Here is a 26584-nt window from a genome sequence, read left to right on the forward strand (position 1 = left end):
TGGATACCATCTGTGATTTATTTCTGGAAAGAATTAAAATACCAGCACCATTTGTTAGCCTGTTTTTACAGTGAGTCAAAAATGTGTAGTGCTGCTTTGCTGTGACTGCCAGGGCTGCATTTGCTCCTGAAACCGTGAGTGCCCTTCTGACACTTGGTGTTACTTAGGCCTTTGGAGCAAGCCCTCTGGTTAGGCATTTGAAGGAACAGCTTCATAGAGACTTCACATAATACTCTGTGTTACTGAGGCAGATCACGTCCAAGCAGTCGGAAACATCTTTGCGCCATGTTCGTCTGAATCACACTTCGACAATAGGCTTTTGGGGTAATTGGTGCTCTTGTGTATGTATATGGTGGCTGTCCTGAAGCTAGACAAAATTGTTGAGGGATTTAATAGTAATTGATGGCTGAAAGGCCTGCCTGATAATTTGAATTGGAGACTTAATGGCCTTTACAACACAGTGCATGGGATGATGGCCAAATTACTTCAGCTAGTGTAATGTATTTTTGAACCTGTTCTCTATGAAGTGCTAATCCGTGCCTGTTTTGGGGTGTGCTCCACCTCTGCTTAGTTTTTCTGCTTTTTAGTAACCAAATATCAATCAAGCATGTGCTGTTATTTACTCAAAAACTAAACTGGTGTAAGTGTAACCATGACCCCTGATGCAGAGGCATCATGTGTGCCTTGGAACTGCATTGACAGCAATGGAAGCTGATGCGTCTGCTGGGATGGACAGATGTATGTGTAACTCACCCCTGGACACTGGTATTTACAGGCAGGATCCCTTCCTAGACCATGGTTTCTGTTGTGGGTACAGGTCCTTCAGGGACTTGCTGGCTTTTCTAACACATCTTCTTGGAGAAGAGCCCCCATCAGCTACAAGAATGACTGCTCTGTAGCCTTCCTCAGACACTGCATCATTGCTCTGGCTACTTACATATAGGGGGCTGATGCTAACAATCTGGGAAATGGAAAATGCATCTCTAATGAAGCTGCAAAGCTGTTGTCTTATTGGGACAAGGCATCTATTTTGTATTTTATGTGGGCTATACAGAGAGAAACCTATGGCTGTATTTTGCAGGTGTTCAAGTCTATTTTTCACTAGTGGCTAATGAGAAACACAAGTCCAAGGGTTAATTACTTGTTCCCACAGCCATTTCTTTTTCGCTAGTCTTCTGTCCTTGTCTTTATGAAAACTTTGCTCAAAGAATGACCAGGTCACACTGATTATTGTTGTGCTAAATCATCAAAGACTTGCCTTCGCTGGTCCTTACCAAGGGTCAGCAGAAAAATTGGTTCCCAATGCACGTCTGTCAAGGGTAACCTTGAGACTTTCTGTGAAGGCTTGGCAGGAGTAGTTGAGGCACTCTGCTGATCCCCAGGCTTTTGAACGGCCCCTTCAAGCAATTTGAGTGGTGCTGGAATGGGGCTGCTCGGATTTATACCAAAGACTGAGGCAACCCCCAGGCATCTCAGAGACAGTTGTCATCACGGGTGACAGTATGGGGCCGTACAACTTCCTCTGGCACCTGTGAACCTTGGGAGATGACAGGTGTGATTTTGCCCCATCTGCTTAGATGAGATATATGTGGTTATTTCATCCCCTCATGTAATGGTTTGGTTGAAGAACTCACCCGATGGTCCCGTTTGCTGTGGTGTCCCTCTGGCTTCTGTGGATTCTGTGGAGGTGTGTATGTTTGTGCTATCTGTAGGTCAGCCATGTCATGAATTATTAGTCCTTTGTTGGGCTTGAGTGGTTTCTGAGGTTTTCAGGACTTACATGGATCCTGCATGAATTCTTTATGTGAGAATGTAAACAAGCAGCCCAGTTTGATAACCTCATGTTGCCTTGGCACCACAGGGAACATGTGAGTTTAGCAGAAAATGTTTTATTTATTTATTTATTTATTTTTATTTAGCTGCAATGTTGTTTGACTTGAAATCCTTTTTTTCTCCTCAGCTTTGACTTCTAAGCTTCTACTCCTGCCCAAGTTTGAAAATGTAATGAAAATTCGTAAATGGTAATACTGTTCAATGTGCTACAGGTTTGTTTTTTAAATGGCAAGCTTCTGGATATGTTGTTTGGGTTTTTTTTCTTAATGGATGCCAGGGTCAAAGAATTCATGGGGCTTTTGTCAATTTACAGATTGAATCAATTCAGTTTCCCTTTTTCTCACATTTCTGTCCTGGAGAGGTTTCCCTAGATGTTAGGGGACAGCAGCCATGCTCTGCCCATCAGACTCACCCTGTTGAAAGAGTTTGGTGGTGGTGGTGGCAGGGTGCCTGTGGGCTGCTGTTCCTGCCGGCTGGGCTGCCTGGTGGGGGAAGAAGCTGTACAGCCAGGACCTTTCCTCCTTCCACTGATCCCTGGCTGCAATTCAGCACTTCCTATTTATACCAAATTGGCCTCTGGAGATCCCAGCTGAGATCAGGATCCTGCTGTGCCGGCCACTGACTGTAGCTGGAGGCTGTCATCACTGCGGTGGGGTTGTGTTATGAGTGGAGAGGCTGTAGTACAGGGCAGAGGAGTTTTGTTATTGTCACTGTAGTGATGGGGCATGGTAACCCTGAGAGACAGAGTTGTCCCAGGCCACATGGGAAGTGTGGCAGGGATAAGCACTGTCTCTCAGTGCTCACGTTGTAGGTGCTCAGTGCCAAAATGTGGGTGACTTCTTCCTACTAGAAGATAGAGGTCATTTGAGGTGGGCTGGGGTACCCAAGGCATCTGTGGGGGACCCCCTATCCTTCAGCAGCAGCAGGGGAAGGGCACCTTGGGCAGGTGTCTGAAGCAGATGCAGGCACTGGTGATTAGGCACACCTCCCCCCCCCGACTTCTTGAGCAGGACCTCCATCAGGTCCTGAGCTGGTCCATGTAACACCAGTGAGGACCCTAACGGGGCCCTCAGGGATGCTTTGAGAGTGACCAGCACCATGCTGGGGTGTGATTGCTCCCTGTGCTACTCTTAGCATTTTGTGAGGTCCTGAGCCGGACCACCTCACAGCTGAGTACGTGGAAATGGGCATGATGCAATACCCAATGCCAGGCCGTGCTGTGTGCAGCCAGGAGTATGGCTGCTTTGTCATGCTTTCAGTGAGCAAGGTTGTGCCTGAGGCTTTCAAAGGAACCCAAAGGCATTAGATCCCTCAACTTTCAACAGGACTTCCAGTCTGTTTTTTTTTAAAAAATACAAAAAATCCCAGCCTGCCACAAACCTTCTGCCAAGCTGACGGATGGGAAATATTGATGCAACTATGAAAACTCTTCAAGAGAAAACCAACTGCTGCTTAAAATTGCAGGATCTCTCCCTCTATAAAAGGAATTCAAATGCTGAAAATTGAAGGTCTTTTTGAGAAAGAGATAGGGCCTGGCTCTGTGACCTGCTGTTTTCCACATGATGTAGAGCCTCTCTCAGAACAAGGTGCCACTCTGTCATGAGTCCATGGCCCACGTTGTTGCCAGTGAAGGACAGTTCCCTGTAGGATGACTAGTCTTGGAATTACATCAAGTCAAGTTTTAATTCAAACTGACATATAGCTTTATTGAGAACTTATGTAAATACATGAGTGTGATGTAATATTAAAATTGGGAAATTGGCTTGAAGTGGTATACTGGAGTAAATACAAAATGGGCAGTATAAAAATTTGGCACAGATGAAACATTATCCATGTAAAATTCTTACTTTTATTGGCAAGATGATGCCAATGAAATATTATGGTATGTGTTGGAATGGGGCAAAACATGCCTTAAAAACAAGTTGCCATGCTGCCAGCAAGTAATTGGTCTTGGGTAATTAAGGCCTGACTCTGTGTACTTAATCAGGCTGAAGTGAGCCTCATGGATGCTGAGTGTTGCAGTCGCGTAAGCACTGGGAGAGCTGAGAGCAGGTAGCAGGGAGGTGTCCTGTGGTATGGAGGACTGGTGAGAGGAGGTTTGTCCTAGGGCTCTTCAGCTCCCCTTCTCCTTTTACCACAAGAGAGGTAACATAACCTGTTTTTTCACAGCAGCAGCAAGCAGTGGTAATTAATCACAGCTGCTTCAGAGGTGGAGCATTCCCCACGAGCGCTAGGTTTGAATGCATGCTTTAATCAAAAGATGCATTAACAAAAAAGAGGCGTGTTAGGTCTCCCCAGCTGAATCCATTGCTGATTTTTCTTTCTAGCAGAAATTAGTATACTTGGAGCCCCTTTGAATATTGTGCAAGATGATGCAGGCATGTTTGTTCTTTCTGCTGCTGCTGCCATGGCATGGCTTTTAGATTAATGATGGCCATTGTTGTCTACAGCTTTTGTAGTGGCTTTAAGGCCTCATGTTTCAAGTCACTGGCAATGCACTTGCCACAGGCTTATCATCAATGCTTGGAGGGTGGCGGGGGGATGGACACTGGGCTGGGGCATCAGGGAAAGTCACCCAGGTGCACGATGTCTCAGAGCTGTCCCTGAGAGGTGTCTCTGGACTAATGTCAATAACCTCTTCTGTCAAGTGGTGGCTGTTGGGGGCTGCCCAGACCCCTGAAAGCCAGTATTGCAGCCTTTTCCATGCTGTTTGTGTAGTTTTCCAGGCTAATTGCACGTTAGTCTGGCCCCATCCCCTCTTACTCTCTGCCCCCGCATAGCGATGGCTGTGCAAAACCCACATAACGCTCTTAAGAGTGGGTGGGGAGTTGTCACACTAATGCCTTCTGCCCCCTGAATACCTCTGGCACCATACCAAAGGCAGTTTAAAGGCAGGACTGTGAGCAGAACTTGCCAGTTGTTTAAGTGGTCTCTCTCGATCTGAATTAAAATAATTAAAATTCTTGGTAGATTATATGTTGTAGTCAAGACAACAAATTCCCTCCCTTTTTCTTTTCACTGGAAATGTTTTGTAGTTCAGATATGGTGCCAAACAGAACCCCTCAATTTATTATTTTTTTTAAACTGTTGTTTCAGGTAATAGCATTAAATTAAAAAGCAAAATAAATGGTCATCAGCAGTTTGATGACAGTGTGTTCTGTGCCTGGTATCTTCCTGTAAAACTGGGAATCTCTTGACTGTGCAAGTCAATAAGGCTTTTGTTCATTGGTATTAGAGGGAATTTTGCTGGCCTAAAAAAAGTGGGGATAATTAGTAACAGGAGTTCTTGTGCAGTGTATACCTGTAACAGTTAAAGAAAAAGCTGCTTAAATTTATTCTGACAATTGCAGATACAGCACTGGAGGAATCATTTGAATTATTCATTCTGCAATGAGGAAACATCCCACTTGTCTTCTCTTTAGAAATGAAATCCCAGTCTGATTTAAAATATACTTTTGATGGGTTGGTTTCCTTTTTTTAAAGTAATTTTGCTGTTTCAAGACTTCTATTATAATTACCTGTGAATACAGGTTTTTAAAGAAAATTATTCTGATTTCTAAAAGAAAGGAGAAATGGATTTTTTACATGAACTGCTTCTTGTAGAATAAGTTTAATGAAATTCAGCTCTCTTTCATAAATAATGCAGCACTTGCATTTGATTAGGTGAAGCCTGGAGGAATTTCTACCTAATCAGATGCATAGCAAGAAGGATATTGCCTGCAGACTGTTGCCATTATCAATGGTGGTGGCAAGGAAAATACAGCTCCGTGTGTGTCCAGATAGAGAGCTTTGTTTCTTAAGAGAAGTTGCAAAGCAAGGCATATATGTACCATCAGCTGATTCCTTCTGTCTCAGAGTGTCCTGAGTATTTGTAAAGCAAGGCCTGACTTCTGAGTATTATCATTATTGTGGCACGAAGAGACTCCAGGTTAACAGGAGACCTTCTTGCCCTGGTAATGTGTTTCTGACCCTTCCAAAGAAATAAATACATGTGGGGAAGAGACAATCTTTGCATCAGATTGCTTACAGTCAAAATAAGTAAAGTAGACATCGGGAATCATTGGGACCAATTCCAAAAGTCTTGAAAAACAACACAAACCTCCCGATAACATAAAAATCAGGGGAAAAAATGTATATGTGTCTCCATTTGTTAAAACAATAGGTCACATACAGCAAAAAGCAAACCAGTTTGCAAATGGTGAATCTGCCAGTTTTGCAGAAACATTTTGAGACTTTTTGAGTAAATGTAGCTTTGATTAGTCATCCGTGGTCATGTTTTATGCTGTTCTGTAAATCCAGCCACAAGACTTTGTTCTACTCTTTGTTTTTATTCCCAGGAAGCTGTTATTAACAGGGGTGGGTGTGCATGAACAGAGGGTAGTTTGAATAAGGCCATTAGTCCTTTAGTCAACATCCATATTCATAAATAAAAAAGGAACTGGTCCCCATTCTCTAGCCCTGAGGCCAACTGGCATAGATTGACCTGCAAGTAAGTGTTTGTATCCTCTGAGAGACAGTGTCTGAGCCCAAGGTGGCTTCTGTGACCAAACCCTGGTCTGGGCTCAGCACTGAACCACTCCTGGGAACTATTGGAGGGTGGTGTGGAACTGTTTGGGATCTTGTTAACAGTATGACAGCTTGGATGGTCAATGGCTCAGGCTCTGGTTACTGTACTAGAGGTGATGCTGTCTTAGGGCTTGATTATGCTCTCTGCTGAACTCAGTTGTGTAGCATCGTGCTCTACCGCTGTAATGAAGTAATATTCCAAATAAAACTGTAAAGGACTCAGCCCTAACAGCAAAGCCCAACACCGTTGTTTTATCTCGCTGTGCTCAGATATTTGTCTTCATGTTTGTTCAAATACGTAAAATTCCAATGTTGAAAGTTCTTCAGGCCAGATGCTAAGCAGGCTTAAGCTGACAATTTGTGCTAGCTGAGGTTCTGATTTTTCACTTAAATTTCTTGGAAAGGGCAATGGGATGTAATGAATAAATGTAAAACACAGGAAATAGTGCCCAGGATACATGGGAGATGTGCTTGCATCCTGTGATTTGCTGTCAAGGGGTTTTAGCACTGAGCTCAAAAGTGTATTTATGGAGCTGCTGGTCAGAACTGTGCAATTTAAAGGTGAAATCAGTTCTCTTTTTTAATCTTGAGTTTTTATTGCTCTCCAAATTGGTACAAGCAAATCTCCTGGGCCTAAAATGTCATGGGAGCACCGGGGTCCAAGAACAGAATTAATTTCTGAAAGTTTGAGAGCAAACCCATAAGATTTAGGGCTGTAAAATGTTAATCTGTTTCTGACTTTACCAAGAATTGTCTGAAATGCCCACTCATAACTCAAGTGACTTCATGTCAGGTATTAGAACTGGTTTATGTGTGAGTGTTGACAGAAGTAGTGCACAGCTTTTATCATAGCCAACTGGAAAAAAAAGCATCAAAAACATAACTCCCAGACCTTTTCCTGGTCCAAAACAATGTCAAAATCCTATGGAAGAAATGGGAAACAAGCCTGAGCCCTCAGTCCTTTGCCCTAAGTAGACAGGACATTCTTCACTCAAGATCCTGATCAAGGTATCACACAGAGCTGTGTCTCAAGTGCTGAAGAGCAAGCAAGCTTCATCTTTTCAGTTGCTCTCCTGCTGTTCCTGTGGAAAGCATTTCTCCCACCCTGCTTCAGCTGGGGAGGCTTAACCTTGATGACCACTGGATTTCTGGAGTAAAGACTCAACACTATACCCTTATCACCACCATCTTGTCCTTTGCTGATGCTTCTGCAAGCACAGGCAGCCTCTCACATCCCAGAACACATCAGGCTCACTGGGTAGCTTCAGTGATGGAACATGCTGCTATTTCTATGCCAGCTGCAGTCTCACCGTGAATTTCCTACTCTTTGCTCCTCTGCGACAAGATCAGTTAGGAAACTCTTCAAAAATCACTGGAGCAGCAAATGCAGGTAGCATGGATGAATGGAGACACTGGGCAGTGCACCTGAGGGCTTGCAGCAGGAGAAGTGGTTGTCTCTGGTAGATGGGATGATGATCTGTATGGGAGGGACCTGGACAGAGTCTGCAGTCATTATTTACTACAAGTGGTAGTCACTACATGTATCTTTTGTCATTTATAGTAGGCTAAGTTTTAAAAAATGTATGTGACTGCATCCTTGAATGATGTCTCCTCAACTATGTGGCTTTGCAGTCCTTGTCTGCTAGGGTTTCTGTTGGGTGGAAAAAGGACTTTGGGCTCTTCTCTTAACTGTTGGAAGCATCCTGGGTGTGTTACCAGTGCATGTCCATTTCTCCCGGAATTCCCTCATGCATTCCCAGCTTCACCCCTAAGACCTTGCCAAAATCACTTACGTGCTGTGGAGCAAAAATGTGACCGATACAGCTGTTGCAGCAGTGTATAAAATGCTAAATTATTCATGGTACTTAAGCACAGAAAATCCCAAGGCTGAACTGACATAATAAAAAACTCCAGGAAAAAAAAAAAAATCACCATGGAAAGTCTTAGATTAAAAACAGTTGCAAACTTTAGAGTCAGACTATATTATAGAGTCTTAATCCCTTCTTCCTTCAAATGCCCCTCCTCATGCTGTACCCTAGGCTGTCATAGCCAGCTACTTTTAATGTCATTATCCACATCACTTTCCCATGAACAAGGACCTAAGGCACAGAAATGTTGGATGATTTGTCCTCATCCAAAATAGAAAATCTGCAGTGGCAGCGGGATTTGCAACTGGGCCCTCTCAAATTGAAGCCTTGACCATCTTAACCAGCTTCCTCCCTGTCATGAATGAAATGATGATCTGGAGGAGTTTCATGCTGTTTCATACCAGAGCATCAGTCCTTCTTGCACAGCTGGTCTCCCAGCTTGCCTGGGACCTCAGTGGGCTACCATCACAGATTTCTTTCTTTATCACTATGAACATCGGTCTTCACCCATCTGTCACAGAAAGGGTCCTTGGTGATAAATCTTGCCCTGCATTACTTTCACCTCTGGAGTTTTCTGGTGAAAGACCTACAAACCAAAATATTAATGTAGGGGCACAACTTTGAGAATTTAACCAGCTGAACGGACCATAACATTCTGCTTAATTCATGGAGAATTTTAGAAATGTACTGGGCCTACTATGTAGTGTTATAACTGAAACAGATAGATGTAAAGATCAATGGATCAGTTAAAAAGAGAACTGAGGCAAGTGGTAAAAAAATACAACTAAAAATATAGGGAATTCATACTGTTAAGCAGTCTGTTTGCAGATTTATTTTTTGTCATTTTGCTTGGTCCTGAAACGTTGTTCAGCAGCTGGTTTCAAGTTTCCTTTTGTAATTTATTATCACTTTTGTTGTGGAAAACTGATTTAAAAACAAACCCAAAACATAGATCTAAACAGTGTTGTGTTGGTTTCTGTATATGTCAAAACATATTTCTATTGGAAACATTTTTGACAAAGCAGTTCTTGCTTGTTTGAAAAACATTTTGAATGAAAATGTTCAAGCTGCTTTAGTCACTTTGCCTTTTGCTTGGAGGGTAAAATAGGCTTTCAAAGCTGTTCAGTGGTCCTCTTTGCCCTGGAGGCATACAGAAACTGTAGGAGAAGATCTGACTTGCAGTCTCTTTGGGAGTTGAAAAGGTTCCTCAGGATCCCATCAGGACCTGAAGCAAATGAAGAGAAAAGTGTTTCCTAGCTGACATCCTTCTCTTTATCAAGTGCTGAACAGAAGTGGTGGCAGCATTAGTGACCTCCACTTTACTTGTCAATAAATGAGTGTCTTTAACTTGATATTTCATTTTTCCTAGACTGTACCCTCGTCACGCAAGTGCTCTCAACAACCTGGGGACATTGACCAAAGACGTGGTGGAGGCAAAGGACTATTACAGACGGGCCCTTCAGTTAAATCCTCAGCACAATCGAGCTCTCTTCAATCTTGGCAACTTGCTCAAGTAAGTTGTATGCAGAGCTGGCACCAAAGAAATTCACATTCTCTCTGTACAGATCACCAAACTAGTTTTTTTCTGCCATCTGGTGAAGAAATGGCATTATTGCTTATTGCCAGCCAAGAGTGCTGGCACAAAGGTGAGGCTTAGTTTGGATATCCTTATGCTGTCTGCCATGCCACTTCAGGTGCTGTTTACAATTGTATTTCAAATCTGGCATCAGAAATGAGGTGCCTAAACCCAGCTAGTCACCTGAGATTTTGATCTTGGTGGAGAGGTATAAGCCTTTCCAGTGGAGCAAGCCACATTGTTCAAAGGCAGGCATCTGATGCAGATCTAATAAATAACAGATCCAACAAGCCACTCTCTGCAAGTTCCCACTTCTCCTCATTAGCTGTATGGAAGGTTAGTGTGTAGTTTAGGCATAAGCACCTAACTGAGATGCTCAGAGCAGCAGAAGGCTCATCCCATTGCAGAATGAGTGAGTTTGAGGGGAAAAGCTGGTTTGCATCCCTATATGGTTACTCTGCCAAGCAAGAAGGCAAGTCAATCAGCTCATAATTTCACTCATTGTTATTTAGAGTGTCAGCCTTCAGCAAAGAGAGTAGCAGGTGATAATAATCATGCAAAATAATTTGACTAACCATATCTAAAGACTGAACTTAGATCTACACAAAAAACTTTGCCAGTGTGGTAAGATCTGCTAGGTGTACAATTACAAAAGGAAAACATCTCTATTCCTGCATTACTATTTTGCACTAGCAAAAAAACCCCTTGTTTTTGTGAGGATAGCATGTTATTTGCTGACAGAACTACAGAAACTACAGCAGTAAAAGTACATTTTTCCTGATATAAACCATCTGTTTTGCTGGTAATAGGTCTCTGGTAAATCCTTTGGAGCAGATTGGGCTTTAGTGTTGGACTAGTTTTAAAGTGGCACTGTCTCATCAAAACGTACTTGATCTTTCTGGTTCTGAAATATTACTTTGAGTGAGAGTTTATATGAAGGATATTACATGGATTGCTGAAGTTCTGCCTGGTCCATTCAGTAGCAGAGAAGCTAGAATAATTTTACAAGTAAACCTGATGGTTTGAGGCTAGAATATGGCAGGTGAGTAATTCTTAAATAGGAAGTAGGTGAGTGCTTTACTGGAAACACAAGAAAGGAAAATGGTAAAGGCAGTCTTACTACAAGAGAGATGGAAGGTCTTTATAGTATTCATAAGATTGGGTTGATTGAAATTAATCTTAGGTGGCAATGGTGTTTAAAAATACATATTGTCCTTTTAATCCATCATGTTTGCCTTAGTTATTCTCAGTGATTTTTTTTTTTTAATATCAAATATTAATACAAAAGGAAGTAAGCTAGAAGCAGCACGAGGATGTCCCATGTCAATAATACTTAAATCTGGCCTGTTGATAGGCTGTTATGACCCAGCAGATGGATAGAAACTGGATTTGTTGCACTGGCAAACCACAAAGGAGACACGTGGAAAAATCTCTTGGAACTGCTGTTTTGTATGCAATATGTCATGTTTTTCCTAATGTGATAGTTAAGATATTGTGTGTCCTGTTGGATTGCATTTCTGTACCTAAAGGGGGCCTACAAGAAAGCTGGAGAGGGACTTTTTACAAGGACACGTAGTAAGAGAAGGAGGGGTAATGGCAGCTTTAAGCTGGAAGAAGATAGATTTAGATTAGGTATTAGGAATAAATTCTTTACTGTGAGGGTGGTGAGGCACTGGAACAGGCTGCCCAGAGAAGCTGTGGATGCCCCATCCCTGGAAGTGCTCAAGGCCAGGTTGGATGGGGCTTTGAGCAACCTGGTCTAGTGGAAGGTGTCCCTGCCCATGGCAGGGGGGTTGGAACTAGATGATCTTTAAGGTCCCTTCCAAACCAAACCCTTCTATGATTCTATGTGCTCTGCATCCTTCTGTGGTCCAATATGTTGCGGTATGTTGAAGGTGTGTGCTGCTTGTGCTAAACTCGTTGAAAAAAAGCATTCAGGTTCCACTTGCCCTTTCCCCACACTTATTTGCTCCCTTTTTCTAAACTTTCTTTAGGTTTCCAAAACAACCTAGTGCATCTGGACACACCAGTAGCATTAATTGTAAGAAACTGGGTGTCCTTATCTCCCTATTCAGCTTTAAAAAACTTGCTGAAAAATAGGTACAGGTCACAGTGTAGGGATTAGCACATATGTGAAGCAGATGCTATGTGGGCAGATCCTATATGGATGTCTCCCCTGAAATGCTAGCCCAAACCCTTTGGCCAGCACCTTTCCTGGATCATCCATCAGCTTAGCAGAGTTCCTCAGCCACGCTGGAGCATGAGGTGACTTGCAAGATGACTAGACAGGAATGAGGCAGAGATTTCAAGCTCCCCCTTCCTAGAACTTTGTCTTTATGTTTCCTACCTGGGTCTCCAAATTATTCTTTCATATATATTTATATAGGGCAACCAGTATTTTGCAGACACTAAATGCTAGTATAATCTAGGTAATAAATGAAAATCTGCAGAGTATTACAGGCAGATATTGCTTTCTGGCTGTGCGGTGAGACATTATGAAGAGTGTTTTCATTTTTAAACATATGGCAGAGAGAGTATAAGTGGTCAAGCCATAAAAGCATTCTGTCCTCTTTGCAGAGGCTTCAGTGCATGGTGCAAATCAGGAAAAGCCAGATCTGCAGCACTTAAAGCATGTCCAGTAACAGCACTGCTTGTACTGGGGCACATAACGAAACCATCTGGCATGGGGAACTCCCAGTTGAATTCTGCTGAGTTCGTTATGCCCACCCCTGCTCATAGCATGGAAATCTGATGGTGGGTGTTAGATTTCACCTCCTCTGGAGTGCTGAGAAAGGGGAACTGCAGGATTTTGGAAGGATGAGTTTGCTATTCCCATGTGGGAATCTGCCTCTCGTTATTCCCTGTAAATAAGCTCTCTATTTAAGCATCCGTTGCTTGTGATTTAAGATTGAATAGAAATCTGTTTTGAGAGTGGAATTTTCAAGTTTTTTTCTGCAAAAGTCCTAGATGAAAATGGATGTTTCCGTTTTCTGTTTGCACATAATGAAGACAGCTATGTGCCAGAAGATGAATGTTCTCAGGAAGCATTGCAGGGTAATGGCTCAATAAGCCTCTGGTTTTGTTTACATATCCTAAAATAAAGTTGTATGTCATAATTTTCTGGCCTAATATAAATATTGGGGAATAGATAATTAAACAATGCCAACACATTTCTAAGTTAAAATAGACCGAAAACATGGCCTACCTAACAGTGAGAAATCTCTCTGCTTTTGTGGTCCGTGATCAGTGACACAGAGCAGCCTGATGCTTTGTTTTGAAGCTTCCCATTATATAAATATTTAACTCCTCTATATAGACTTATTTTTGTTGAGATACAGCTTGAAAACCTGAGATAAATATCATTCAGAATACCTCACAGATTTGTAGCCTGTGGGATATTCTGTGAAAAGACAAGAAATAAAATATTATGAACATTTGAAGTAAATATTTACCTTGGCTTTCTGTTGCAGGAATAATGGGAGAGAACTTCTTACTTGCAGTACTGTATCTATCTATACCTAAAGCTCTCCAATATTCAGTACACTATTTCTTATGAAGAAAAGCCTCAGAACTCTTACGGGCTTTGAGTGTTATGGCTTCATTTTCAAGGAGCAAGTGAAATGCCTAGAAACCATGTCCACTGAAATCTTGAGTTTATTCAAAGGACTGAATGTTTTTTGAATGTAGAGTAACACTGTCCTCTGTGAGTGTTATTACGATTTAGTCCATGTTTAGCCTTCCCATTTATTCAGAGGAAGGACTGTTTGCTGTCTGCCCTCTCCGATACAGTCTTCTGGATAGGAATGTATGTGAATGTGCTGACACAGGCTTGTGTAACTGTGTGAAGATAGTGAAAAACATCAAACAGTTATTACATGTCTTGGGATTTAAGATCTTTTAGAGAGTGAAACATTCCTCCCTTCCATTCAAAGAAGCCAACCGAGTGATAATGTTTAGTGATGCTGCATCTGGCTTTATGGATGGTCTTTGGTTAGGATACTCTTATGATGCATGAAGTGCTGTAGTTATCTGTCAGTATCACATACACATTGTAATCTGTTTATAAAAAAATACTCGAACAAATTCTGGCAGTGTCAAATTTACAGTAGATTTAAAAAAATAACTTAGGTTGGAATGGACTCCTGGAGATCATTGGATCAAGCCCACTGCTTAGAGCAAGTCTAATTGGATTGGGTTGCTCAGGGCTGTGTCCAGCTGAATCTTGAACACCTCCAAGGACAGAGATGCCACAGTCTAACTGTGCAACCTGTTCCAGTGTTTGACCACACTTATGGTGGAAAATATTTTTCCTTATATCTAATAAAAATTTCCCGTGTTCCTACTCATGTCTGTTGCCTCTTGTCCGGTCACTGTGTACCTCTGAGAAGAGTTTGGCTCTGGCTGCTCTGTGTCCTCTGACCAGGTAGTTGCAGGCAGCACTGAAACCATCCCTGAGCCTTCTCTAGGCTACGCAGACACCGCTCGCTCAGCCTCTCCTCAATGCAACAAGTGCTCTAGCCCCGACCTTCTTTAGTGGCCCTCTGTTGGGCTTGCTTCAGTAAGTCCATGCCTTCCTTGCACTGGGGAGCCCAACTCTGCACAGACATTTCTCCAGATGTGATCTCACAAGTGTCACATGAAGGGGAAGAATCGCTTCCCTGGACCCACTGTTGGCCTTCTTTGCTGTGTAGGGTATATTGCGGGCCTGTGGTCAAATTGTTGGTTGTCAGGACCCAAGTCATCCCCCAACCTGTGCTTGTGCACAGGGTTGTCTCACTCTGGGTGCAGGAGTTGCATTTACTTTTGTTGAACTTCATAAGGTTCCTGTCAGACATGGTCCCTCTGAAAAGCGGTCTGGTCCCTCACATTGGTGTCATCCATGTAGTACAGATGAATGACAAAGGAGTGCATCTAAATTATCTGAAGGAGTTTTAAACCAGGGAGTTGAACAGGCTTAGAAGCTTCTTTTCAGACAGGCAGAGTTAGACACTGCAAGCTCCTCTTAGATTATGGTGTGAAACCAAGATGAGATGTTCCGAATGGTTGTGGAGCCCTTGTTGAGTTCTGAGTTTCTGGCTTTAATGCAGTCAAACTAACTTCACAAAATAAAAGAAATCTTGAAGGTTAAAAAGTCCTCTAGACACTTAATTTCTAGGTAGCTTTTTCTGATATAAATTAAATGTGCTCCAGTGCTAACAGCCCACACAGAGCCCTGTGCAGCACATTGCCAGGCTTCTGTGGGGTGGTTTAAGTTGATGCTGCTCCAACTGTGGGGCACTTGTGAAAATATGGAAGAGATGCTCCAAGTAGAAAGAGCTGTTCCTTGCTCTTGGCTCAAGCATGCTGGCTAAAGAGAGGACACTGGGAGCTCAAGTGGAAGAGGGAGGCAGGAGAGGGCATTGTAAGGCAAGGTAATTTGGGGTAAAATTGGATTAGGTGATCATAGACTCCTTGTGTCTGTTGAATTTGTTCTCTCTGTCATAGCAAAGGTATACATTACCTAGCTTTTCCTGCTCCAGATCCCCAGTTTATGGTAAATCAGTGTATCAGACTGTTCTTCCAATGCTCTGTGCTCTCCCAAATTGCAGGAGATTTATGTAAACGATGGCCTTTATCCTGCAAAGTGTTGGCCTTGATCCAGGAAACCACTTCAGCCAGTAATTAATTTTCAACTTGCGTACATAAAAGTTAAGTACGCGTTTAAGTGCTTGGCCAGAGCGCTTGGTATCTTACAGGCCTAAACCCTCTGAGTAACTACTGGATCTGCTTTTTTTAATGTAATTCAGTCTGTCACATAAAAAGACGCCATAATCTTTCCCTCCCTACCCTCACTTTCAGGAGACAAACATTGTTCTTGGATCAAATGGGAAAAAAAAGGCCATTTTGAAAAAAAGAGTAATTAAGAGGGCTGCCCCATGTTCAGAGTGCATGCTTGTGGTTAATGGGAACTTTTACTGCTGCTGAGTGGATCACTTAATCCTTTTATTTCTGTAGCTGGCATTTCCTACATTTTTTTTGCCAAACATCAATACCTTTATAAAGCAGTCATCTGGTTTTGATTTATAAAAATGTGTCATGAAACTCCAGCCAAGGGATCCAAAAATTTTATAAATTGACAAGCTAGCTAGTCTTTAATTAGTGTAGGAGAAAAGTGGTTCTTTATTTGTTTTTGCTTCATTCATGTGATTTATATGGAACACCACTGGAAGAAGAAAAAGACTAGCACAACTGGTTTTACTTAGCTTAATGCACAGGCAAAATATTCTTCCAGTTACACAACTAGAAAGGGAAAAAATCTGCAAAGCCACATATATTATCAGCTGAAATTTGCACCTTATAAACAAGATCTGGTTACTTGACCATGTCACTCAGATGAAATCTAAGGCTAAAGCGGCAAGGTGTTCACATATTTTCTGTGTCCCAGAGCCCTTTGTTTCTTTTTGTAAGCACTGCTATTCATATTCTTTGTACACCCCACACAAAGAAAATGTTTTTCCAGTCCAGCTAAACATTCTTAGATGTCTGTTCAGGAAACCTTCTCATTTTTCCAAGGAAAGAAATACAGAGTGATACTGGAGAAATCGCAGCTCAAATAAATAAATACCCTTAGGTTTTTGTTCAGGAAACCTTTTCTGTTTTCTGTGGCAGTAAATGCAAAGCAATGCTGGGAAAATACCTAGCTCATCAGCATAGCCATCTCTCAGTTGTCTCTGTTCATCCTTAGGATCTGAAGAACAGACTCCTCTAGCCTAATGATTGACTTGCTAAGGAATTATTTAGAGATCCCAGGCAGATTTAACTTAGCAATATTTTAATTTCAAGTGGATCTGTAAAAGCACTCATTGTCGAGGAACATGCAAAGACTCTGGGGGTTTTTGTAAGGATATGCAAATGTTTTGCTGTCTCCAACTCACTGATGTGAGAGCAGGGTTGGTGAGAGCAAATGTCCTGTTCCCAGGTCAGTCAGTGCCTCTGTGACATGATTAGGGCCAGACATTCAGAAGCTGACTGCAAACCTGATATTACCCCGACAGCATCCCTTCCCATAGGGCATGCAACTTCCCAGAGAAATCGCTGGGAAGGTCTTGTGCAGTACTTAATGCCTGGGGACACTTTTACTATCTTGTCCTTCATGTGTCTTCAGTTCCTGATGGGATGAATGGGGCAGAATTTGATATATTTGCCATAAAGAGAAATACTGAGTGGAGATGTATGGTAGAACTGGAGAAGTTTACAAAATCTAGTGGTTATGACTCAACAGACAGAGCATGTGGCCTGTAACCACTTGCCTGATAGCCAAAATAAAACACTTTTTGCTCTTCAGTGTGTGAGGTTGAGGAATGCACTGTTTTGGGGGTGTTTTGTCCTCACTGGGACCACTGTGTAGTGCTCAGTATGACAGTCACCAGAATAGCAGACCAAACAGCAGATTCGTTAAAGCCTGTGTCCTACCAACTCCTGAGAATAACCTATGGAAACAGTGACGGGCCGAGGAGATGCTGGGTACACACACTGTGGAGAGGAGGCATGAGTGAATCATATAGACTTTGTTGAAGAAGTCAAGCCAGGGACTTTCACATCTCTTTAAAGTAGTTAATGGGATGACCTAAATATGTGCTTAAAGCAATGTTTCTTCCTTTTTTCCCCTCTTTCGCTGTCCTGCAGGTCTCAAGGGAAGAAGGAGGAAGCTGTAATCTTACTGCGGGACTCCATTAAGTACGGCCCAGAGTTTGCAGATGCTTACTCAAGCCTGGCCTCACTGCTGGCTGAACAGGTAACAGCCATCGCTGGAGCTCTTGTGCTCTCTGTGCATGTGTATGCACTGCTGCCGCAGCCGCAACACCTCCTGCACATCCCAGCGGAGCACCCTCACCTTGCATGCATGGATGGCAGGCATGGCTCCACAGCTGTCTGCAGAGGGCTCTCAGGATGCTTCAGAAGTGACTTTTTCAGGATGGGAGGCAACTCCTTTGAAGTCAATAATTACACCCCCATGATGTGGCTCTGAATTAAATCACTGTCGTGAGTTGTGGGTAAACACCCTCCCTGCCACTCCCTGCATCTATGGCAAAGTCTTAATCCATTGCACCTTGAATGTTGTGACAGCAGAACAGGCAAGCGCTTCCCCCTCAGACTGATGCACTTACATAGATAACCTTGAGATTTCATAATAAATCACTCCAAAGCTAGGAAATCCCAGAAACAAGGTGGCCTCTGCAGCCTGAATTCTGCCCTTTGCATGCACGCATCAGGATATGGCCCTTAATTACTGTGGTAGCTGATCGCATACAGGGGGTGGGAAGGCTCACCGGCTTTATGTTGCTCTTAATGAGCAGCTGTTCAGTATTTTATTTAACCTCATTGTTCAATATGTGTCCAGGGCTTATTTACTGCGCATGGCCCAGGCTGCACTCTGGGGGCAGGATTACTCATTTCTTCTTGGGCTTGTTCCCTATGCTCATTACTCAGGGCCCTCCCTGCTCTCTGTAGTTAGATAATTTATTTCTACAAGGTCCCTGTGAGGTGAAGTATTGTCCCCACAGAGGAAAAGGGAAATTGAGGCACAAAATGCTTGAGTTCAGAAGAAGCCATGAAGCACGGGTTCCCACGCTGAGACCACCAAGCCCTGCTTTTTTCCATGCCTGCAAAAGCAGATGAGGGTTGCTGTGCTTCAGGCATTGCTCACATGGACTGCAGCCACAATCAGTGGTCCCAGTCTGAGAGCTAGGGGGGTCTGTGACGAGGTCCTCATAACTACACAGCTCCAGCACACCTTCACAAACATTTTGAAAACTGATTTTTTTCTTTCCCTGAGTTTCAGATCTAACTGCTTCATAGCTTGTGGTGCTAAAGCTTTCTTAAAAGGTTGACAAATGTAAATACATACAGAACAAAAGAGCAAAAATCTTTCACTGTTTTCCCTCAATTTGGTCAGTGAAATCTTTTCTCTGTAAGAGAAGCAGATAAATTTCAGTAAAACTATAAGCAGAGGTCTTGTTCTGATTTAGGCTTCTTTAATGAGGCACTCTGCAAAACTCACCTATGATATATGTGGATTACTGAAAGACGTGATGTTTTATTTTCCCTTTTAAGAGACTTTCAAATATTTGAATATTATCAGTATCAGCTACAGAGACCTAGAAATATAGTGTATGAATGGAAAGAAGAGCCTTGTTGAATGGGAACTGTGTTTTGAATGAGGCCGTCAATGAAGAGTCTCCTGCAAGTATAGGAAATGGGTCCTTTGCAGTAATACCTGGTTTTAATAATAATTGAAATTATTAATTAGAACAATTGATTGTAAGGTCAACAGAGTAATAAAACCAGTATAGAGTCCCAAGGCCTTCTGCCCAGAGCAAATAAATGCCATTAGTTACTCCAGCAATAATTAATCTACTCTTACGTATAGATTGTTCATCCTCTTGTGACTTGAGTAAGTAGTAGGGAAAAAAGATAATATAATTTCCTCAGAAAAGAACAATTTCCTGCAGGCTTTTAACACCTTCTCATGTTCAGCCACAGCAGATGACTACCTGATAATACTGCTCCTGCCTCACACGCTCACCCTAGGGACCACAGTAGGGGCTGTCCCACAAATACATGCTGGTACCCGTGGCTGTGGGCTGCAGAATCGCACCCTAGTGCTATGTGCTTCCTGGAGGAGTATGGGCAGAAGTTTTGGCATCTTCAGCCCAAAGGATGATGGTGGGACCCCATTTTTCAGTTTTTGGCTTTCCTCTTTAGTCCAAGCAACAGTGTCAAAAATAGCTAAAAGTTACAAACCCGCTTTTCTGTCTACTTGTGGCCCAGAGTCTGTCTCACAGCTGTAGCAGTATCTGTGATGCCAGACAGTATGCAGTAGGCTGTGTGGATAACACCTCTTTGGGGAAGGGAGCTCAAACTGGTCCCCTCTCACTGGGATGTGATAGAAAGGACCTGAAGGGCCATAAGTGGCACACTAAAATGAGATGACCATGCCCATGACAAACTGCTGCTCCTTCAGCTTTGCACTGAGGCTAAGAAGGGGGGAAATGGGTGGATGTGACTCAGTGAAAGGGTGCCAGGGTTGCCTTGGTTGGTCCTGCACAGCATGTTCCTGCTATCTTAAAGGCAATGAATCCAAAGGAGACCTTTTGGGTCCTTCTTCCTACAGCAGTAAATAATGCTTCTAAGAGGAATGTCTTATGTGCCAGGGAATTAGCCTGTAACTTGATGTAATCGCCCTTTTCTTTCCTTGATAGTTGATTCTGAAGCCAGAGCTGACACGCAAAAAAACACCACCACATTGTAGAGAACAGTTTGGCGTGTTTGTGCCTTTTATAAATGCTTGCCCTTCTTACTGCTCTTTCTGCTTGCTTTTGTAATGTGGTCACAATGTATTGTTGTTTTCCTTGTTTTCCATGATCACTGCAGTGGTGCTAACATCAGAAATCAAACATTTCTGTTCACCGTTTTCACAATGCTTCTGTAACGCTAGTTCCTCAAGCTTTACTCTGATGCACTTGAACAGCACCTTCTTCCCAGCTCTCGCTGTTTTCATCATCCATCTTGTGCTACTTGATGACTCTTTCCAGGCCCTAGTTTCTGGATTCAGGTGATTTTTTGTGTGTGTGTGTAATAATATCAGCCTACAATAAGAAAAAGAAGTTTTTTAACCTACTTAGTTGCAGAGGAGAGCCTACTCAGGCATAACCAGACTGAAAAACTGAGCCATAAAAAAAGTCTTAAAATCCCTGCAGTTCAACTGAGAGATCCTCACATGCATAATTTTTTTAATATCATAAAAATCTCATACATTTTTTAAGCCAATCTTCTGAATTTTGTGAGGTTGATTAATGTTTCATGAAGGTCTGGGAGTGGCATTATTAAGTGTTAATGAGAATCAAGCCTTGATGAACTTAGAGCATTTCTCCCTGAAGAGGAGAGGCTGTGGGGGAGAAAGCTCTGGCACAAAAAGCTGGTTCCAGCCTTCCCAATTTCTGACTGCATGTAGTGCAAACACTTTGTTAGAGAAATCATCCCAGACTTTGTGCTGAGCCTGAGGCATGCAGGGTCAGGATGTTAGGTGCCAAAAAAGCAAGGCAACTATGATAAAAAAGCAAAAAGTGCTCAATATTGGTGAGTGTGAATGTTTTGACATGGGACACTGCTAATCCAGTTTAACACAGCCCCTCCGTGCTTTAAAGGTTGTGTTTATGATCAGTAAATAAAACGAAGAAAACATATGTGCACACAAAGCCACATTCCTTGGCTGAAAATTAAAATTGGAGGAAAAGAAACTAATACAGAAATCTTTGAAAATGTACTTGTTAATATCTTGGTGACACAGTTGCTTTCTCAAAAAATTGCCCCTCATTTTAGTCAATTCTGGTGATCGCTACACTTCTCCTGACCCCGCAGGATAATGATGTCAAATTTACATAAATATATCCAAAATGTCCAAACTTAAGCACTTTTAAAAAATGTGTTTCTGTGTTTTATCACACACTGTCTTTTCTGCTGGCTGACCTTTATCATGTAAATGTGAAAGTACTTAACCATGGCAAACCATGTGCTTTCATCAAGTCATACTCTTCCAATGCAATTAATTCCAGCTCTCCAGTTCTGAAATAGGAGGTGAGAAAGGAGTCCACACATTTAAGCAGCTACGTAGCAAAAGCTGCCATCAGGTACACTCTTTAAATCCAGAGAAAGCCATGAAGGCTCCAGGATTTGCAGGGCTTGAGAAGAGAGTCCATAGTTGGGAATGGACCGACCTCTTATTTCAACATGGATTCAGCTCCCAATCAGGAGGTCTGCCTTGGTGGCCTGAGGCCTTCCTCAGTGGAGACCTGGATGGCTGATTTCACTTGGAAGCGTCATCAGGAGGCTGTGGAGTTTGTCACTGTAGGGCTATGCCGCTCCACAGAAGCAGAAGAATTGAAAAAAGTGTCTTTGGTGCTGGAAGCTTGCCTGACACCCCTCTGCACCATACTTGTCTCTGCTGTAATATGTATATATCCCATAAATACACCCAACAGCAAAGCTCTGAGGTTAGAGGAGGAGGAAGACTGTGATAACCCACGCTAGCAAGCATGTGGGCAGTGGGAACACACTGGCTGGCCAGAAAGAAATGGAAACCTTATTAAGTTGCTATTTGATCCAAATGAGACACTTTATTTTCCTTTCAGGACTGAGCTGCTGGTAGCTGAGGCTAGACAGAGTCCAGCTAGTGGGACACTTTCTGTAGGCAGTGTTCCCCCAAAAAAGATCACTATTTTCCAGAAATGTTCAGCACCAACAGACCTCTATGAAATACAAAGGCTCAGTGCATCTGGGAATGAGCACATTGGTACATCCTGTCAGTCCCAGTGAGCTACATCTCATGTGTTGGCAACTCCTGGTTTTAGTTTGAATCTGTCAGATTTCCCCCACTCTTTCATTGCCCTCCATCCTCATCCAGCTTCCTTCAACCCCCTGCATGAGCTCCCCGTCCCCCAGATACCACACACACCAAGCTTTCATTCCTTGTATTTTCCCTACTGCGTAAGGAACAAACAGCAAAGCTCCAGAGGGAAAAAAGTTAGCCAGTGAGATGCTTGTTAAACAAATAAATTAGAATATATCAGCTCCCAGATGACAGATATTTCTCAACAGAACCGACACAACCCCTGTCACTGTGTGTTTCCTGGATGGGTGCATGCTCAGCTGGGACTCGCTGACATTGCACAGAAGCCACTTTTTCCAGCTGTTATTTTTGTTTCACAGGTAGCTGCAATTGCAAATGTATGGGGGAAAGCTGTCTGAATTGCTCTAGGGTACCAGATGGCAGCTATATTGCATCCATGCCATGGGGTAAAATTTTGGTCTGCTAGACAGTGGGGTGGGCTGGCACCCTGAGCTCCCTGTGCAGCAAGGGAGTTGTCACAAAATGCAGGTGTGCAGCAAAGGGTGCTGACACGCGTTCTGCCACGGCTAAGAAATCTTCTCTTTTAAGGAGCGGCTTAAGGAAGCAGAGGAGGTCTATAAGGCTGGCATAGAGAATTGTCCAGAGAGCTCCGATCTGCATAACAACTATGGTGTTTTCTTAGTTGATACTGGTAAGTGAGAAGGAGCAAGGAATTTTCTTTCTCTGCCTTATTTGCTTTGATTTGTGTTACTCAGCAGTATACATCTAAAAGGATGTCAAAAGCATCCAAATCAATAGGCGTGCCTCCACTGTAGCTTGGAAATAAATATCCCTGCTGCTGAGATGGCACAGCCTACTGAAATCTGTAATCAATGCAGGCACTGTGTGGCAGTGGCATTCAGCCTTGCTGTTTCCTTCAGTGTTTCCCACCATCTTTGCACAGCCAGTTGTCCTCTTCAATTTAAGCTGGGCAGCACCCTGACAATACTGCCATTTCTCCAGGAAAGCATGGCCACATCAAACCAAATCCCAGGCACACAAGTGGATTGTTACGGTGTTTGGAGCACTTGCAACTCTACTTGGTGACAAAGCAGCTCTTTGACTCTAAAGGTTGAGTGCCACGGCTATGAAAGCAAACATGGCTTTTAAACCACAATCATCTGTGAAAACAAAACATAAGATACTGTGGGGTAAATTGATTTCTCAGGAGCTCCGTAATGACGTACAAAGCCTTTCTTTTCTGGGCTCCTGGTTCCTATCCAACTTCCCTGGACTCGGACGCTTCCTGGCATCCACATAACAACAAAAAATGCTGCTGTAATTGCTGCCTGTTATTGACAGCTTTATAAGCAAGGCCAAGTTTGACAAATGACTAGTGGAAACCAAACTACTGTCTCACTCCAGTCCCCCCCAGAACATAGGGGAGACTCAGTGATGAAATATTGCAGGCTTGAAGTGTGTGGTTGCTACCCATTCTGTCGCTTTCACACTGTGCCCAGCTCAAGTGATGCTTAGGAAGAAAGGGTAATGGTGTCCATCAGCCTGCAGTTAGCTGTCCTACCTCTGAGCTGACGCTCAGCCATCGCTTTTTTGTAGTACTTGTGTGAAATAAATATGAAGCCAAAATTCATAATCAAAAAAGGCTTCATGGCATTAATGACAGAGGTTGAGGTTCAGAATTTGTGCCCTGGCAAAAATCAAGTTTGCAAATAATAAGAATTCCTCAGTAATTTCACTCTGACATTGTACTCATCTTTGCTTGCCAACGCAGATAAACTGTCCTATTCCTGCCAAAAAATCTGGTTCAAACACAGTGCAGTGCACTTTCTATTTTTTGCACTTGTGTATTCTGCCAAAGTCAAAACTAACTTTTCCTGGTTTACTCCTACACTTCCCTACACACAAACAACAGGAAAAAAAAACACCACTGACTTTTGATACTTCAGGCATGATGTGTAAATAACCCTTCTGGAGACATGACAAGGCGTGAAGGAAGTGACTGGTAGTGAGCCCATCACAGGCTGCACTCTTCCCCGGCAGGCACAGGGAGATGCTGTAAAACACCACGCCAGTTGCAGGATTTTGTGCAACAAGCCTCCAGCAAGTATCAGCTGTGGAAAGCCATACCTCTAGATAGCTCTGCAGTGGTCATACACTCTCAATGTGTCTCCTTTGATGATGCACATCACCCCTGTGTGCTGAGCAAGGGGGGACACTGGCTGACTATAGACTGAGGTGCATGCCCAGCTGCTTCCCAAGACGTTTTGTAGATACAGTTTTCAAAAACATCTAGATGGAGGCTGCTGCTGGATGTTTTGAGAAAGTCCCACCCTGAAAGATGTCATTGGCCTTGGATGAATCTTAAGTGCTTCTAAATCTCCCTACAGATGCCCCTCCTCTGTCCTAGAAAGGAGACACCAAGAAGTATCAGTGTTAGTTTTATATTGCATAGATAGTCTCAGGAAACCCGAACTTGATCTGAACAACCATGAAAATAAAACTCACATGGCAGCGTATGTCCAGTGTCCCAGCACGTGCAAGCTGTTTTCAAGTTCTGCAGCTAGAAAAGGAATTAAATACATTGTGAAGTGATTTGGCTTAAAAAATGCCAATGCTCAAAAGCTTTGTTGGTGGACAAAGCTCTGTTGAGTATTGGTTTTCATCGGGAGATTAACTGGTCTAAAGTGTGCAAACCAATGAAATGAGCACTGGCGTTAAAAATACGATATTCACATTGCTGGAATGCTGGAACTTTATGCTGTGCTCCATTAATTTATTTAGTAGGTAGTCAGCAAGTCCTGCCTGAGGAAAGCACTGCAAGATCCTTCTTGAGGAAAGACATTTTTTAGCTAAATAAAAATATACGGTCAGAAATAGAACTTCAGGCTTTTGGGCTAGTGGTCTGGCACGTTTCTTTTTGCACAGTGTTGTATTTTGTTGTGGTGATGTCATGGACTGCAGGACCTTGCATCGGTAGACATTTTTGCACAGCGAAGCAGTGCCACCCAATGGCTCCTCTGCAACACATTGATGGTACCTACCTGCTCCAAAATAGGCACCTGGGCACCTCTGGTCTGGGATTTATTGTCCCAAGGTGGGAATTAGCTGGTCACTGGCAGCTACTCCCAGTCCTGTTGAGCAAGGCAGAAAGACTGAGCAAGGCCAGTGCGACAGGGGCGGAGGGAATAGTCTCTGTTTGGAAAAAGCTGAAAATATTTGTGGCTCTGGTGGGGTTGTGGGGAATACTGGGTGGCTTGTCCTCTGTGTCTCCATTGCCCATCTCTCCAGTGGGCCAGGGTCAAAGAATGCTCTACCAGGAGATGGTTCAGGTGGGCTCTGTCCCTAGCACAGAGGGTGCGACCACCCTGCAGTATGGTTGGAGGGTGCTTTCAGTCAGGAGTCTTCTTCTGGTGACTGTACCCTTGACCTGCAAAATCCCACCCTTAGAAAATCTATTTCTCAGGATTATCTCTGAATATTGGAGCCTAAATCTTAGTTTGGACAGCAATTTTCCTTACACTTAATCTAAAAAGGCTGAGGCAGGATTTCTTTCTCTAAGTGGTTCTCATGCGTAGACCGATAGATGAAAGAAAACCCAGAGCATTACTGAGTGTCGAATTTGTGACAGGATTTTTCTGATTCACCAGTTTAATAGCTGCTTTCCTCTCCAGGAGCTCCAGAGCGAGCCGTGTCCCACTACAGGGAGGCCATCCGCCTGAGCCCTGCTCACCATGTGGCCATGGTGAACCTGGGCAGGCTTCACCGCTCCCTGGCACAGAACAAAGAGGCTGAGGTGTGGTACAAGCGGTAAGAATTTGGGATGGGAGACAGAAGTTTCCCTCTTCCCCTGTACAGCTTGTCTCTGCTACAGAGCCTCTGATACATGAATCTGTCAGCGCATGTTTTGGTTTTCCTCCCTTCCTTCTCCGTCCATTTGAAATCAGATTTACCTTTGCTTATTTGGCTATTTTGGGGGAGTGCTTGGAGAGGCAGCGCAGACTTGGGCAGTGTTGACTTCCCTGGACTGCCGCTTTTGGCTGGAGGATGCTCTGACAATAAAGTCAGAGCTTTCTTGGTGGCATGAGCAGGTTATTAGCACAACTCCCACCCTGCTCGAAGCTGGTCTGTGGGTGCCACAGCAGTAACAACCATAACTGCTGCACAGCCCAGCACCGAAACCTTGGTACCACCAGTAACTCCAGCCCTTCACAGCAGTGTGCCAGTAGGCAGGCTCTGACTACCAGTGTGCAACAGGGTGGACTGTTTAGGGTTTTTTGCATGCTTTTTGGCTCCCAGATTTGTGCTCACACTCCCCAGGTTCTGCCACCATCAGCCATCCCCACCCCTATGGCA

At 43.3% G+C, this 26584-nt stretch overlaps 1 protein-coding gene across 2 annotated transcripts in view; it reads left to right on the plus strand.

Annotated features, from left to right (window-relative positions):
• The window catches only part of TMTC1 (transmembrane O-mannosyltransferase targeting cadherins 1), a 147779-nt gene that overhangs the window by 112871 nt on the left and 8324 nt on the right, over positions 1 to 26584 (plus strand). For both annotated transcript variants that reach the window (XM_055808347.1, XM_055808345.1), the window contains 4 exons: positions 9637 to 9780; positions 17509 to 17617; positions 22820 to 22922; positions 25903 to 26038. In XM_055808347.1, the coding sequence (XP_055664322.1) occupies positions 9637 to 9780; positions 17509 to 17617; positions 22820 to 22922; positions 25903 to 26038 (492 nt within the window). The remainder of the gene's footprint in view (positions 1 to 9636; positions 9781 to 17508; positions 17618 to 22819; positions 22923 to 25902; positions 26039 to 26584) is intronic.

The sequence above is a fragment of the Falco peregrinus genome, chromosome 6 (assembly GCF_023634155.1).
Source record: "Falco peregrinus isolate bFalPer1 chromosome 6, bFalPer1.pri, whole genome shotgun sequence".
NCBI classification, from domain to species: domain Eukaryota; kingdom Metazoa; phylum Chordata; class Aves; order Falconiformes; family Falconidae; genus Falco; species Falco peregrinus.